Source organism: Impatiens glandulifera, chromosome 2 (assembly GCF_907164915.1).
Source record: "Impatiens glandulifera chromosome 2, dImpGla2.1, whole genome shotgun sequence".
Taxonomy (NCBI): domain Eukaryota; kingdom Viridiplantae; phylum Streptophyta; class Magnoliopsida; order Ericales; family Balsaminaceae; genus Impatiens; species Impatiens glandulifera.
Genome location: NC_061863.1, coordinates 47,893,447 through 47,908,746, shown reverse-complemented (window position 1 = coordinate 47,908,746; position 15,300 = coordinate 47,893,447). Strand labels below are relative to the sequence as shown.

Genomic DNA, 15,300 nt, shown 5'->3' with positions numbered 1-15,300 from the left:
GCCCATCCCACCCCAGCCCCCCCTCGCAGCACTACAGCCCCCCCGCAGGGACGTCCCGGTGGCTTGCGTTGTTTCAATTGTGGTGAAGTTGGCCATCGCCAAGTAGAGTGTCGCAACCCAAAGTCCACCAATCGTGGTCCTTTTACTGAGGTGGATGATCCTGACTCTGCTCTTCCTTCAGATTCAGCCCCAGTGTATGATGTTTATGATGATGAGGCAGCGGAGGAGTATGTTTCTGGTGATGTTGACCCCCTTTTGGTGATTCGTCGATCATGTTTAACCCCTCGTGCTCCTGACAACGAGTGGTTACGCAATAATCTGTTCCATTCCACTTGTACCATCGGTGGCAAAGTTTGCACCTTCATCATTGATGCTGAGAGTTGTGAGAATGTGATTTCTGAGGTTGCAGTTTCGAAGCTGGGTCTGTCCACTGAACCTCACCCCAAGCCTTATCGCCTGTCCTGGCTGAGTCAAGGTACGGATGTTACAGTTTCCAAGCGCGTACTTGTTAATTTTTCCATTGGTTCCCATTATCGTGATGCTGTATATTGTGATGTGGTTCCTATGGATGCTTATCACCTTTTACTTGGTCGCCCTTGGCAGTTTGATCATTCTGTTATACATGATGGGCGTGCTAATACCTACACGTTCTTATTTCATGGTACCAAGATTGTGTTGATGCCAAATCAGCCCAAGAAGGGTGCTGCCCCCACTCATCATGCGTCCCCCCTGCCACCTTGTTGTCTCGGGGTCCTTTTCAGACCGCCATGGTCGAATCTGGCATGGTGTTTGCTCTATTTTGTTCGCTGATTACCTGTGGTGCTAGTTCTGAGGTGCCTATTCCAGTGCAGCCGCTGTTACAGGAGTTTGCAGATGTTTTTCCTGAGAATCTGCCTTGTGCCTTGCCTCCTTTGCGTGATATCCAGTATCACATTGACTTGGTTCCAGGTGCTGCCCTACCCAACCGTCCTCATTACCGCATGAGTCCCAAAGAACATGAAGAGTTGCGTAGACAGGTGGAGGACTTGCTGGCTAAGGGACACATTCGAGAGAGCCTTAGTCCCTGTGCTGTCCCGGCCCTTCTTACCCCAAAAAAGGATGGGTCTTGGCGTATGTGCATTGATAGTCGTGCTATCAACAAGATTACAGTGCGTTATCGGTTTCCTATTCCCCGGTTGGATGACTTGTTGGATCAGTTGGGTGGTACTTCTGTGTTTAGCAAACTGGATCTCAAGAGTGGATACCATCAGATTCGTATTCGCATGGGTGATGAGTGGAAGACTGCCTTTAAGACTCGTGAGGGCTTATATGAGTGGCTGGTTATGCCGTTTGGTCTGTCGAATGCTCCTAGCACCTTTATGCGTGTGATGAACCAGGCTCTTCGCCCTTTCATTGGGAAGTTTGTAGTCGTTTACTTCGACGACATCTTGATTTACAGTGACAGCGAGGTAGCACACCTCTCCCATCTTCGTGAGGTGTTATCTGTTCTCCGGCGTGACAAGTTCTATGCTGCTTCCTCGAAGTGCACATTTCTTACTGATTCTACCCAGTTCCTCGGTTATGTGGTGTCTCGGGAGGGCCTGAAAGTGGACCCGAGTAAGGTACTGGCTGTCAATTAGTGGCCCCGCCCCTCTTCGATCACTGAAGTTCGCAGTTTTCATGGCTTGGCTTCCTTCTATCGGCGTTTTATTCCTCACTTCAGTAGTGTTACGGCTCCTATCACTGATTGTATGAAGGGGGTTAAGTTCTTCTGGACGGATGATGCCGAGGCTGCCTTTGTTGAGATCAAGCACCGACTCACTTCAGCCCCTATTTTGGTTCTTCCTGATTTTTCCCAGCCATTTGAACTACATTGTGATGCTTCGAAATTGGGTATTGGGGCTGTACTTAGCCAATCTGTGCGTCTTGTTGCTTATTTTAGTGAGAAACTGTCTAGCGCTAAACTTCGTTTCAGTACCTATGATATTGAGTTCTATGCTATTGTCCAGGCAGTCAAACACTGGCGTCATTATTTATTTCAGCGGGAGTTTCTCTTATATACGGATCATGATTCCCTCAAGCATCTTGGTGGTCAGGACAAGATTTCTCATCGTCATGCTTCGTGGGTCTCTTATTTACAGCAGTTTACTTTTGTGATTAAACACAAGGCTGGTGTGTCTAATCGCGTGGCTGATGCTTTGAGTCGTCGTCATGGGCTGTTGGCGGAGATGCGTGTCCATGTACCCGGCTTTGATTCGTTTGTGGACCTCTATCGTGATGATCCTTTCTTTTCTCAGGTCCTCATTCGCATCCAACAGGGGGATTCGAGGGACTTTGTCTTGGAGGATGGGTTCCTTTTCCGCGGTGTGCAGCTGTGCATTCCAGATTGCAGCCTGCGTTTGAGGATGATTCAGGAACTCCACAAAGAAGGCCATGTTGGGCGTGATCGTACCTTCCAGCTTCTTGCAGCTTCTTATTTCTGGCCTTCGATGCGCAAAGAGGTGGGGCGTTTTGTTGCTCGCTGTCGTGTTTGTCAGTTGGCTAAGGGCGCTTCGACTAATGCCGGGTTATACTTGCCTCTGCCTATTCCCACTCAACCATGGTCTGATGTCAGTATGGATTTTGTCCTTGGGCTGCCACGTACCCAGCGTGGTTCTGATTCGATTTTTGTGGTGGTTGACCGATTCTTGAAGATGGTTCATTTCATTCCCTGCAAGAAAACCTCTGATGCTGTGGCTGTTGCACAACTTTATTTCAGGGATGTGTATCGCCTTCATGGACTTCCTGCCTCCATAGTTTCTGATCGGGACACTCGCTTTGTAAGTCACTTTTGGAGGAGTCTTTGGCGTTTGGTTAATACTCGGCTGAATTTTAGCAGTGCCTATCACCCGCAAACTGATGGCCAAACTGAAGTTGTTAATAGGTCTTTGGGGAACCTTCTGCGCAGTTTAGTTAGGGATCATCCTAAGGCTTAGGATCTGAAGCTGCCTCAGGCCGAGTTTGCTCACAATCATGCTGTTAATCGCTCCACTGGTTTCAGTCCTTTCCATGTGATTTACGGGCTGTCTCCGCGTGCTCCTCTTGATTTGTTAGCGCTGCCCAGCAAGGTGCGTCCTCATTCCACTGCTGCGGATTTTGTTGGTCAGTTGGCTCAGGTTCATCAGACCACTCATGACCGCTTGGTTGCTGCTACTGCCAAGTACAAGGAGAAGGCTGATTCGAGAAGGCGTGCTGTTGATTTTGAAGTTGGTGACTTTGTGTGGGCTATTCTGACTAAGGATCGTTTTCCAGGTCATGAATATAGCAAGCTTGCTGCTAAGAAGATTGGTCCTGTTGAGATTGTGGAGAAGATCAACCCCAATGCTTATCGTTTACGCCTTCCCAGCCATGTGCGTACCTCTGATGTGTTCAATGTCAAGCATCTTGTTCCTTTTGTGGGTGAGTCTTTTTCTGATGAGGATGATGCGGTTCCAGATTCGAGGACGAATCTTTTCTACCCTGGGGGGAATGATGCGGTGCGAGTCGAAGAGGCGTTTATGCGAAAGTTGCAGCATCCGAAAATATCTCGCAAGTGTCAGATTTCGACGATTGCCTAGTGTTTTTCGGGCGGAAACGTGGTGCTGTGAAGAAGTCATGGTTTTGCCATGAGGTATGATGGTTTAAGGCCATCTGACGACGTTTAGGGGCTCAAAATCGCATTTTTATTAGTTTCGGGTGTTTTTTGCAATTTATTAAAAGTTGTTTATTTCTTTTGCAAGCTAGGGTTTGAGTATTTAAAGAATCTTAAAACACTTTGTTATGGGAAGATTATTAATCAGAAAACGAGGTTTCCTCAATATCTATCAACTTTCGGTATTCGTAAGAATCAACGAATCTTGATAAAGGTTCATCCTAGCCACGCACGCTGCATCAATGATAGTTCAAGGATAATGTCAGTTGATTCTAAACTACCTAAGGAGTTGTCATGTGTCTTTGATTTCAGATTTAGGGCACTAGACTCGAATTCAGGATTTTAGAGTTTAACTAGAAGACGAATGTGTCGTGACTTAGTTAATAGAAAATATATCATGTGTCCGAGGAATCGAACCCTTGATCCCAGACCAACCAACATTGGACCAAACCAAAAGCTTTGAGTCTTTACCGAACCTATTCTACTTCCCTAGCCAGCTTCATAACCTCCTTAACCTTCTATACCCCTCGATCTTTCCCAAGCCAAGCACAAACCTTTATAAACCTTGTATATCATCCAAATCTAGGCATAAACCCAAGCCTAGCTTATGTCATGTTTGTTTCTTAACCTTTATTTTTAAGTCATTTTTCTATTATTAGATACCTATATACAATTTTATTAAATTTCAAAAAAATACAAAATTGTTTAAAATATTTTTCTCAACATTTCTATAAATTATTTGAATTTTAGGCTCGTTTGGAATAATTTCTTTATTTTGCCAATTTTCTTGTGAATATAACTTGAGTTCTTTAACTCCAAAAAAAATATGAGGAAAATTCACATATGATTCTTAAATTAATTCTGATTTTTGTGTGCACTAACATTTTTTTGAATAATTTCAAGATTCGATCATTTTAGCGCTAACACGTATGCTAATGTACAATTCTCTAAAGTAATTCCAAGTCATTCATTATAAAATGTAAGTCATTCATTATAAAATGTATAAGTATGATTATGAATGTAATGGAGGCATGACCTTTTAAGAATAAGAAAATCCCCTCTTCTAGCCTAGCAGCAACCAGAGGTGAATACTAACCTTAAGGTCCTGGTTTCGAGCCCGTCAGACGGCAAGTTCTACGCGTTAAATGTGTTTTCGAGTTACATAATGTCTAGTTTTTTCACCAAGAAACTTAATTTTGTATAACTAGTATCAAACAAAATATTGAAAGAACTCCAAATTATAAAAGGCCTTTATGAAGTTGTAGAAACTGTTTTTGTTTTCATAATTGAGTAATCATGTTAACAAAATTATTAACATGTAAATTGATATTGATACATGTGTGAATAAAGCATTAAAAACGTAATTAGCTTTTTTAGAAACAATTTTAAGAAGTTTAATTTTTCATCATTGAGTATGAATAACATATGTTTGCAATATTTTGGAATAATCATTTTGATTATAGAAAACAGTTTACTCAATGGTTCTTTACTTACACATAAATAAAGAAGTAAGATATATAAAGCTATCATTATAAGCACTAAGCATGAACAAATAGATGGGTTCCACTTAGTTAGGTTTAACACTTCTAACAATGGCAATGTGTTTTTGTTTTTTGGGTTATGTGTTTATCGCGACAGAATTAGTATTATAATAAGGAGAAGTTGAACCCACAAAAAAAAATAGAGGATCAAGAAATGAAGAAAGGTAGCTACCCAAATTTCATTCAAACTGTCAACTGCCAGTCAAAGTTCCAGTTTTTGAATACCTCTGTTTGTTCATGGAGTTCATCTATCATTTGAAACCCTAAAACCCAATTCTTAAAGTCTAATAATAAATCTGGTTAAAAACCCACAAAAGCATCTGCAGTTTTATTATTCAAGTTTCATTAAGAAATCAAAATGCAGCTTTAATAGCTCAATTTTACTACTATTATCAAAGGCTAGCATTTTGGCTATGGGGAACCACAAAGTCTACAACAAGAACACTCTCCAACAAATCTCTCACCTTCTCCTTCTCAGCATTCGCCAGCTCCGAATCTGAATCCAACCCTTCCAATTCACTCACACAAGGAAAGACAGCAATTGAAGCAATCGAATACCCTTTAGCCCTCGCCGGAGAGAAGTTTTCCCCATAAGTAATCTGATCAATAGATGGAACTTTCTCCTTAATCCCTCCAATCACACCCAAAATCTCATCTTTCTGTCCTGAATTACCCTCCTTCAACTTCAGAAACGTCGCCCTAATCGCTGACCCTGGTTGAGGTTTAATCGATTGGCTAGAAACATCGAAGACCCAATCGACCGCCATGATATCCTCGCAGATCGGCCTCACAGATTCCGTCACAACACTGACGTGACTAGGATGGTCGGTGTAGACAGCGAGATTCTCCTTGGAGCTGTAACGGCTGTGGAGAATGTGGGTGAAGGAGAGAGATGAGGAGCGGGTTCGGAGTAGTGGGGTAGCCGATATGTGGAGAACGGAGTCGAGAGAGATGAGGCCGTTGAGACGTCCGATCATGGTGTCGATTTTGGATGGATCTGTATCGGGTTTGACCTTGAAGAGGACGATGTGTTCGATGATTTGCTGAGCAGACATTTTGATAGATGATGATGAGATTGAGCGGCGTTGGATGATGGGTGATGAGCGAAGGAAGGGAAAAGATGAAGATAGAAAGTTTGTGCTTGCTTTGAGACAGAAGTTTGACACCATTGATGGTGAGATTGAGGTTGAAAAGGATCGGGATTTTGACTGTGACTGGTACAAGTTAGATAGAGGAAAGGTGAGAGTGGACATTGTGGTTTGTTTGTTTGTTTGGTGATGGATCTCTCTCACTCTCAACTTGCTCACGAAAATGGGCTACAAATTGGAGGTCCTTTTAATATATATATAGCCCAATTCATCATATGACCGGAAGGAATGAGATTCTTACAATATAGTAAGAATTTGTAAATAATAAGTATAAATTTTATAATTAAATTATGTTTTAATAAAATAATAAGGTTTCACCACACTTTCACCAATTAACTTATAACACTTGCACCAATTAACTTATACCTAGTTATTTCAATGATTGAAAAAAAAAATGATTTTCGATTTTGACTGGTGAAAGATAGTTTTTTTTTTAATTTAAAAGGTATTAATATATAAATAAAAAATAATAATTATAAATAAATAGTATTTTAATATTTTAATTAATAAATTAAATAATTTTATAAATAAAAATAAAATAAAATTATTTAAATAACCCTAAAACCTAATCATACCTGAGTTAATACTATATAATTCACAACGTTAAACTGGTATATTTAATAATTCAAACTAAAAAAATTAACCTAAACATTACTTGTGTATTTTGTGAAATGACTCAACTGTTTTAGATTAAAATGATAAAAATAAATAAATAATAAAGTTAAATTACAAATATACTTGTATAAAATTTTACAAAAACAAAAAAAATGAACAAGTATAAATGGCAAACACAAAATTTTATAAAAAAAATTGTAAATAGGCTAGCGGTTCGACCAATACCAAAAATACATAATTATAACCTCATTTTTTCGAGATCAATTCGGGTCGTATTTTCGTATCGGGTCAGAAATTGCCGACCATAATTTTTACGATTAATTAGATTAATAAATAATATTTTATGCATTAAAAAATATTAATATTAATAAACCAACAATTATTGTGTGTATACAATATATAGTCAACTCAACATAAATATACTTTCATAAACTTTTTTTTTTTAAGGATAATCATATAATTTAAAATTTAAAATTTAAAATTATTGATTATATTGCTTTATTTTGATTTCATAATGTGTTTTTAAAATAAAAAAAAAAACAAATGCCCTTCCGAGGCAATTTCTTACTAATGGGAGTCCAGACCTAACCCTAATAGTGTATAAAGTGAGTTGGGGGCGGCCCAATAATTATCAACCAATATCCATCCCAGCCGTTGAAGAGGGATTCAATAACCCATCTTACACCATCAAATTGAATCTTGTTTGGTATATATTTCTCCTAGTACCCAACCCTAAATTTCATTGACAATGGCAACTCGGCCGTAAAACTAGCCAGAATCACTTCTCTCTTTAATACTATTTTGCTATGTCATCTTCAAAGCAAATTGGTCTGTTTAAAGTACCAAGTTTGTGTCGGATGATGACTACATTCAAATCTTCCATTATTATTATTCTCGTGGAGAGTCATCTCTTCTCCACGCAGAAGCATTTTGGAAGAGACAGACATACAAAAAAAAAAAAAAACACATTCTTTTTGGGTATACTAAGTAGTAATCTATAAACATCAAAATGCCATAATTTATGAATAATAATACAAACCCATATGGGGGAATCGGAGTAGTTTAGGTTCTATTAACAAATTCATTCATTTTCATGTTCTTCTCAAATTGTCTAACCTTGCTTGTAAGTCGCCGTCAATGCCAGTGTCATCTTTTGCAGTGGTTTCAGTTTGTGCAACCTTGTTCTTTGTAGCTGGGGCAGTTACAGTTGATGATGGGGCATTTAATAGCTGCATATTTATCAATTTTGAACAAACTGATGAGTATCTTCATCATATATGGATTGTTGTTGGTGGGTGATCAATAAAAATAAAATAAAGTACCTCTGAATTGATGTCAATTCCTATCTCATCAAGGACTTGACTTACAAGTTCCTCAGTCTCTTCTTCTTCCTCGTCTCCTTCCATTGCATCGTCTATGGCGTCACCCATAACCTCAGATACCATTTCCATCTTTTCATTCTGTTTCTCGAATTCCATCATGATTTTCTGTAGTGCTGGAAGATTCATTTGCCTATTCATCTGGCTCATTGCCTTTGTCACCCCTTTCATTGCCTCTCCCATTGTTTGTGTAGACTTCAATGTCTGAGTTATATATAACAGTAAATATCTCATATTCATATATCTAAACAAAACAATCCAAATGGTCAAGAGGATGTTAGTTGGACTTGAATGGAGGGTAAAAAAGCTGGACTTGAATTGAACTTTGTAATATTATAGAATGGACCAAGGTTTGCATGTGAAACACTTATGTGGGTAACAAAGCATGACTCTTTGGGGGGTGAAATGTATCCATTAAAACATTAAAAAGTTTTTGGAAACTAGAGCTCAAAGCTACACCCTAAATAAGAATACGATTTTTGAAACTCTGGTCTCAAGTGGACTATGCTCAAGTGATGGCCAAGGAGTTGGGATTCCATTAAATACTAGATTGTCAACAAGACTACTAATATGAGTTTTTGTCCAATATCTCAAATGTTCATCTATGAGATTTGGAACAAGAGAATTGCATGTTTAGGAGAACTAGAAGAATGATGAACAGCTTCAATGATATGACTTTCGACCCAACATTCAGTGTAGAATGATGAATTAGTACAAACATGTTCTCATAGTGGGCCCATTTAGAATATTGTGTTCCACTCATATGATATTAGCCCTAGCTTTTTTTGTTAGCCAGTTTTCTCTTTTGAACTCTTCTTTTCATGTATAGTCAGTTAGGTTATAGTCAAATAGATTGCTTTGTGATACTGATACATAACCTGTTGGTTGAGTATCAATTTTTGTTTAGTATTTTTTTTTTCATTTTGTAAGAGCCATTTGGAATTACTTTTATAAGCAAAAGGCAGTAACTTATAATAAGGGGGATTCACTATCATCTTATATGCAACTTGTATCTACAATTCTACATGATGATGACCAAGAAATTTCGAAAACGAGCTTGAGATGGACACAATTAGAGACCCAAGAGAACATTCTCCATTAAACTTAAAAGTTACCTGAATTCTAAGAGATACTCCTTGCAATTGAGACTTAAGCTTATAAAACTTTTCTATCTGATGTCGAGTTCGGATCAAGTCCTTGGCCATAACTTTTACAGCTCCCTGAAAACAAAAATCATGTTCTTGCTTTCATATTCCAATTGTACAAATACAATGCTCATGAATACATGAATCAGATATTGCACTAAAAGTATACCATTTGCCCTTGTTTAGCACTTTTCTTAATCTCCGCAATTACTCTCTTCTCTTGTGTTTGTAAACCCTGCCTCTCTCTTTCTATTTCTCTAATAGATTTATCCAACATCCTCTTGTTCTCCCGCAGGAGTTCTGTGAAACAAAGGAAAGGAATACATATATACGTACTATATGTGTAAATCATATACTGGATGATACACGATTCTTATTGCGAGCAACATATATACAATGTCATAAATCGAACTTATGTTTAGGCTAACAGCTTCACTAGGAGAACATTCATTGACTCGATCATCCAAATATTGAACTATTCCTTCCTAATTATTAAGAAAAACCTCACGAAACTGAAAGTCTGAAATAGTAAGTTTAGTTTCATGATCTGGAGATGAAATTACATGATGTAAACGACGATTAATCATTAATATAAGAACAACGAAGAATGAGCAATGAGTAATCAGACCTGCAGGCGACTTCTTCCGGCCAAACAGGAAACTCATCTTCTACGGTACGCCGGCTAGATTCCGATGAGAGTTGCGTTAATAGTTCGTCACTACGAAAAGCCTGATCTCTGATGAAGGAGATTTCTTAGTTTCGAGGATTTGATCAATCAATATGCTTTAACGATTACGCGGCATGGCGTTTGGACTTTGAAAGGAATCAATAGGGGAATGTCGATCTTTCTATCTGACGGTGGAAAATAGTCGTTGTTCCATTGATATTAAACGTGGCAACATCTGAACGGAGAAGATGAACATGATAACCCCTTTAGAGAAATTTCGCGGAAAATCAACGATCGAGTTTTTGCTTCTCCCGTAAGATTTACTTTAATTTGGATTTTGATGTTTACATTATTATTTTAAATTGAAAATTTTATATTTGTTATATTAATTAAAAACTATTAATCTAAATATATAAATATATTTATATTTTAAATCATGATTGAAATATAATAATCTGCCATGCTAAGTTAATTTCTTTGAAGTAAAGCCCTAAATTCTTAAATGATTAATATAAGTTTCAATTAAGGTTCTTTGATACAAAACTTTTGTTGAACTAACAACATTATTTGGTTAATAAGTTAATTTGGATTTTTTTTTTAAGGATATTCATTTCTGAATATTATAATTTTGCAATTTTTGTAATAGTATAAGGATGGTGTGAATATTGTAAATTTTATATATTGCATTAGACTTGTGTTTTTTTTATGAAATTGTGTTTGGATTTGTATTTTGTTGAACTTGTGTCTGTTTATTTAGAACATGTTTAACGGTAGTCTAAGATATTTTTAATACTTTAAAATGTCATATTTTTAGGATGATTAAACTATGACCTTATTTTTTTTAAGATATTCTTGTTGTTTTCTCATCACTCATGTTGTACTTTTTATGCTTCAATTTTTTTTTATAGTAAAATCAGGGGCGGAATCAGATTCCAAATCTACTCGGGCTAAAAATATTTTTATAAAAACTAATATAACACAAATTTTTAAATAGTCTATGATATATTAAAAATTATCAATTGTTTAAGCATAACGAAACAAATCATGACATCATTTATTAAATAGTCCATGATTTACAGGATGTTGCCACGTAAAAATACGTTGACAAAATGCGGTCCTCCTCCGTTTTCTATGTAGCGATATTCTATAAATCATGGACTATTTAATAAACGATGTCATTCTTTGTTTCGTTTTGCCATTCATATTTTTTTCTTAGGTACGTTTGATATAATTTAGCTTATATGATATGACGACATATATAGACACTTAACGCCTATTAAGAAATGACTATTATTATTTGGGACATAATTTTTTAATTAAATTGAAAATTATATATAACTTAATGATATGTAACTAGATTTAATTAAGAATAAATAAGTTATAGACTTTTTTTAATTAGGAATAATAGATTATATATTATTGAGTCCGTTTATTTTATTTATTAGGAGTTAATAAATTAGGATGTTAAATTAAGAAGGTTATTTAATTATGAATAAATATATTATATAGAATATTAGTATTTATGTTGAAAATAAAGAATGAAGATATATTATATAATTATATATATATATATATATATATATATATATATATATATATATATATATATATATATATATATATATATATATTATAGTACAACATATTCCTCCGGGCTAATTATATAAAATTAATACTTTACTAAGCTATATAATTATATATTGTATAATAGGTATCTATTAAGGAGCTGGGGCCCTTACCCTAGTGAGTGGCTCCGCCCGTGGGAAAAATACCAGTGATTTGAGTCAAATACATGCATGAACCATATTAATTGCCACTAAAAAAACTTACCCCCATCAAAAGGCATTGTTCCAATAGGTTTGTTTTTATAAATTAAATTAAATTTAATTTAAAATTATTTAAATTTGAATAGTATTACTTTTATTTAAAATATTTTCATATAAATAATAATTTGTTTATATACTGTACAAATGCACGGAATCATGTTAGTTTTATTGAGGTTTGGCAAACCTCACTTAATATTTCAAACAATTATACCAACCCAAACTATTATAATTAAAATTTAAAATTAAATATTTATATATATATATATATATATATATATTAAACATTTATTATTGATATTCAAAATCAAACATTTATTATTTAATAGTGTTAAAGTTGTATCAAAATATATAGTTTTTTTAATTATTCTTTTTAACCACTATTTTATTATTATTGAATAAACTCATTTTCAACTTCGATACAACTTTAATACTATTACATATCTAAATATTCAAAAATTATTTATCAGCTTCTGAACTAAATCAACATAGTTTCAACTTCAGACTCGAAAGAGTGTTTTCAAATAGACTCATAACTTCTAATTTTTATTGTCGTGAACATTTCAATTAATTTGTAGTTTTTTTCTTCTTTGTTACTTCTTTATATTTATATATATATATATATATATATATATATATATATATATATATATATTTAATAAATTGAACTAGACAAAAAAAATATGAATCACAATCACTGAGTTTTAATAAAAAGAACGTTATTGAAGAATTCAAGAACACTCAATTGAGTGAAGAACTCGAACAACACTCGCGACAAACAAAGAAAAACTTTGTGAATTATTGAAAAACAAGATATGCATATGAGACTGATCAAGATAAATAAGAGATGAAGTATCAACCAAGAAAACACGATAAATGACACAAAATTTACGTGAAAACCCAATACGAGAAACCACAAGTAAAGGAGGAAAAATTCATTATGATTGAAGTACAAAATATTACAACTTAAAGAGAAAAGAATAATGATAAATATTATGTGTGAATCTTTTAAATAAAACACTAACTAAGACTGTATATTTATAGTCAAATAATTGGGCCTAGTGGGCCCAATATCAAACAATTATGATTTTATTTTATATTATTTTATTATTTTGCAAGCCTAGGCCAAACCTCGATCAAAACTCATCTAGGTTACCATAATCTAACAATCTCCACATTGACACAAATCCAGTATGTCAAAAGAAAATGATCTTCAAAATATAGACAATAACTATAGCGGTCTCCACCTCTTCCAAAAGCCCTATGGGCTTCAATAACCAAGACTAACTAAGTTCGAGCAATGCTCAAACTTAATGATGGGGAGCGTCTTCATCATCATATCACAAGGATTATCAACAAGACTAATTTTTCTCACATCAATATCACCACGAGAAATAACATCACATACAAAATTATATCGCACATCAATGTGCTTCGTCAGAATAATATCATTTTGACTATCATAAAAGATTGTTGTCATTTGTAAATCCATCTTGAATTCCCCAAATAGGTCTTAGACCGATGTTGGTTGTTCCTTGGACATAGCGTAAGACACATTTTGCTACACCGAGGTGGAAATGACTCGGGCTCTACATAAATATTGAGAGTAAGCTTGCAGCATACATGAGATCATGTCGGATTGCTATAAGATATAATAGATTACCGATGGGGCTACGGTAATGAGTGACATCTACTACTTATCATCCATCTTCTTTCTTCAATTTCTCCCCCATAATTAGTGGTGTAGAGATGAGATTACATCCAAACATATTGAATTTCTTTAAAATCTTGTATGCATACATTTTTTGGAAAATAAAGATTTTATCTTATTCTGTGTAGATCTCCATGCCCAAGAAATGTCAAAGTAAACACATATCGCTCATTTCATACTTTTGAGTCATTTAACATTTGAACTCTTTGATCATTTTCTTGAGTTTTCCAGTGAAAACCAGATCATCAACATACAGAGTGACTACAAGAATATAGATACCTTGTCTTTTGACACACAAGGTTACTTCACTCTTACTCTTCTTGAATCATGTTCGGTTGAAGTAGTCGTCTCGATTTTACTATACCAAACGCGAGAAGCTTGTTTTAGTCCGTATAATACTTTTTTGGAGCTTGTAGACCTTATCCTCTTTTCCTTTAAGAATGAATCCTTGAGGTTGATCTACATACACTTCTTCTTTTAGCTCTCCATTGAGGAATTAATGCTGACTTGATATCGAGCTGATAAAACTTTCATCCTTTGCTGGCGGCGAAGGCAATTATAGCTTTGATTGTGTCTAGTCGAGCTACTAGGGCAAATGTCTCCTCGTAGTCAATTCCTAGTTGTTGAGAATAAATTTCTCAACAATTCTTGCTTTATTCCTTTGAATGAATCTATTTGTGTTATGTTTGACTTTATAGATCCATTCTACACTTATGAATTCTTTGTTGGTTGACTTGTCAGCAAGTTTCCATGCTCGATTCTTCGTGATCACATTGATTTCCACCTCCATTTCTTTTCTCTACGATTCTTCTTTGATTGCTTCTTCAAAGTTTTCAGGCTCAAATGAACAATAGTTGCATATAGCATATATATTGTCTATTGATTTGTACCTCTTTAGGGTTGAACTTGGGGATGAAGAGTTTAATGAAATCGGATTAGTTGAGTTACGAATTTCTTCATTGAGTTGATCTAAGCTCGGATCTGCTGTACTTGGTACTAATGATATATGTTCATCATTGTTAGTGCTGATTAAAATGTCATTTTTCTCAACTTTGCTTTCTTCCCAATTTCACAAAATTTTTTTATCAACTTGAACATCTCGGCTGATAATAAATTTACATTCTTTTAGGCGAAACACTTTATAGACTTTGCTTATGGTACTATAGCCAACAAAAATACATCTTTTGCTTGATTCATCAAATTTACTTCGTTTTACTTTTGAAATTTGAGAATAACACATACTTTCGAATACCTTGAGATGGTTTCTACCACTCCATGCTTCAAATAGCCTTGTTTGGTATGTCTGTGGTCTGACATCGATTAGATAGGTAAACGATGATGTAAACGACTTCATCCTAAAAAGTTTTAGGTAAACTTTTCTAGTGAATCATTAATTTTACAATTTCAATGATCGTCTGATTTTTCTCTCATTAACACCATTTTGTTGAGGAGTGTACATTATTGTTAGTTGTCGTTCTACTCCTGTCTTCACAAAACTTGTGAAACTCCTTAGAAGTGTATTCCTTACCTCTATCACTTCGTAGGGTTTTGATGAAGCATCAACTTTGTTTTTCAACGAAACTCATAAACTTTTTGAACATCGTAAATACTTCGAACTTTGT

At 35.3% G+C, this 15,300-nt stretch overlaps 2 protein-coding genes across 2 annotated transcripts; both read right to left on the bottom strand.

Moving 5' to 3' along the window:
- Positions 1 to 5,469: 5,469 nt before the first annotated feature.
- Positions 5,470 to 6,495, bottom strand: LOC124925457 (stress-response A/B barrel domain-containing protein UP3-like). The gene has a single exon (XM_047465458.1). The coding sequence runs from the start codon at positions 6,441 to 6,443 to the stop codon at positions 5,583 to 5,585; it is 861 nt and encodes a 286-aa protein (XP_047321414.1). The 5' UTR covers positions 6,444 to 6,495; the 3' UTR covers positions 5,470 to 5,582.
- A 1,267-nt stretch (positions 6,496 to 7,762) lies between these two features.
- LOC124926350 (vacuolar protein sorting-associated protein 2 homolog 1-like) lies at positions 7,763 to 10,253 on the bottom strand. The gene is made up of 5 exons (XM_047466556.1): positions 10,106 to 10,253; positions 9,647 to 9,777; positions 9,448 to 9,552; positions 8,276 to 8,536; positions 7,763 to 8,182 (listed from the first exon to the last, which is right to left on the bottom strand). Exons 1-5 carry the CDS (start codon positions 10,140 to 10,142, stop codon positions 8,045 to 8,047), a joined length of 672 nt encoding a protein of 223 aa, XP_047322512.1. The 5' UTR covers positions 10,143 to 10,253; the 3' UTR covers positions 7,763 to 8,044.
- Positions 10,254 to 15,300: the final 5,047 nt, after the last annotated feature.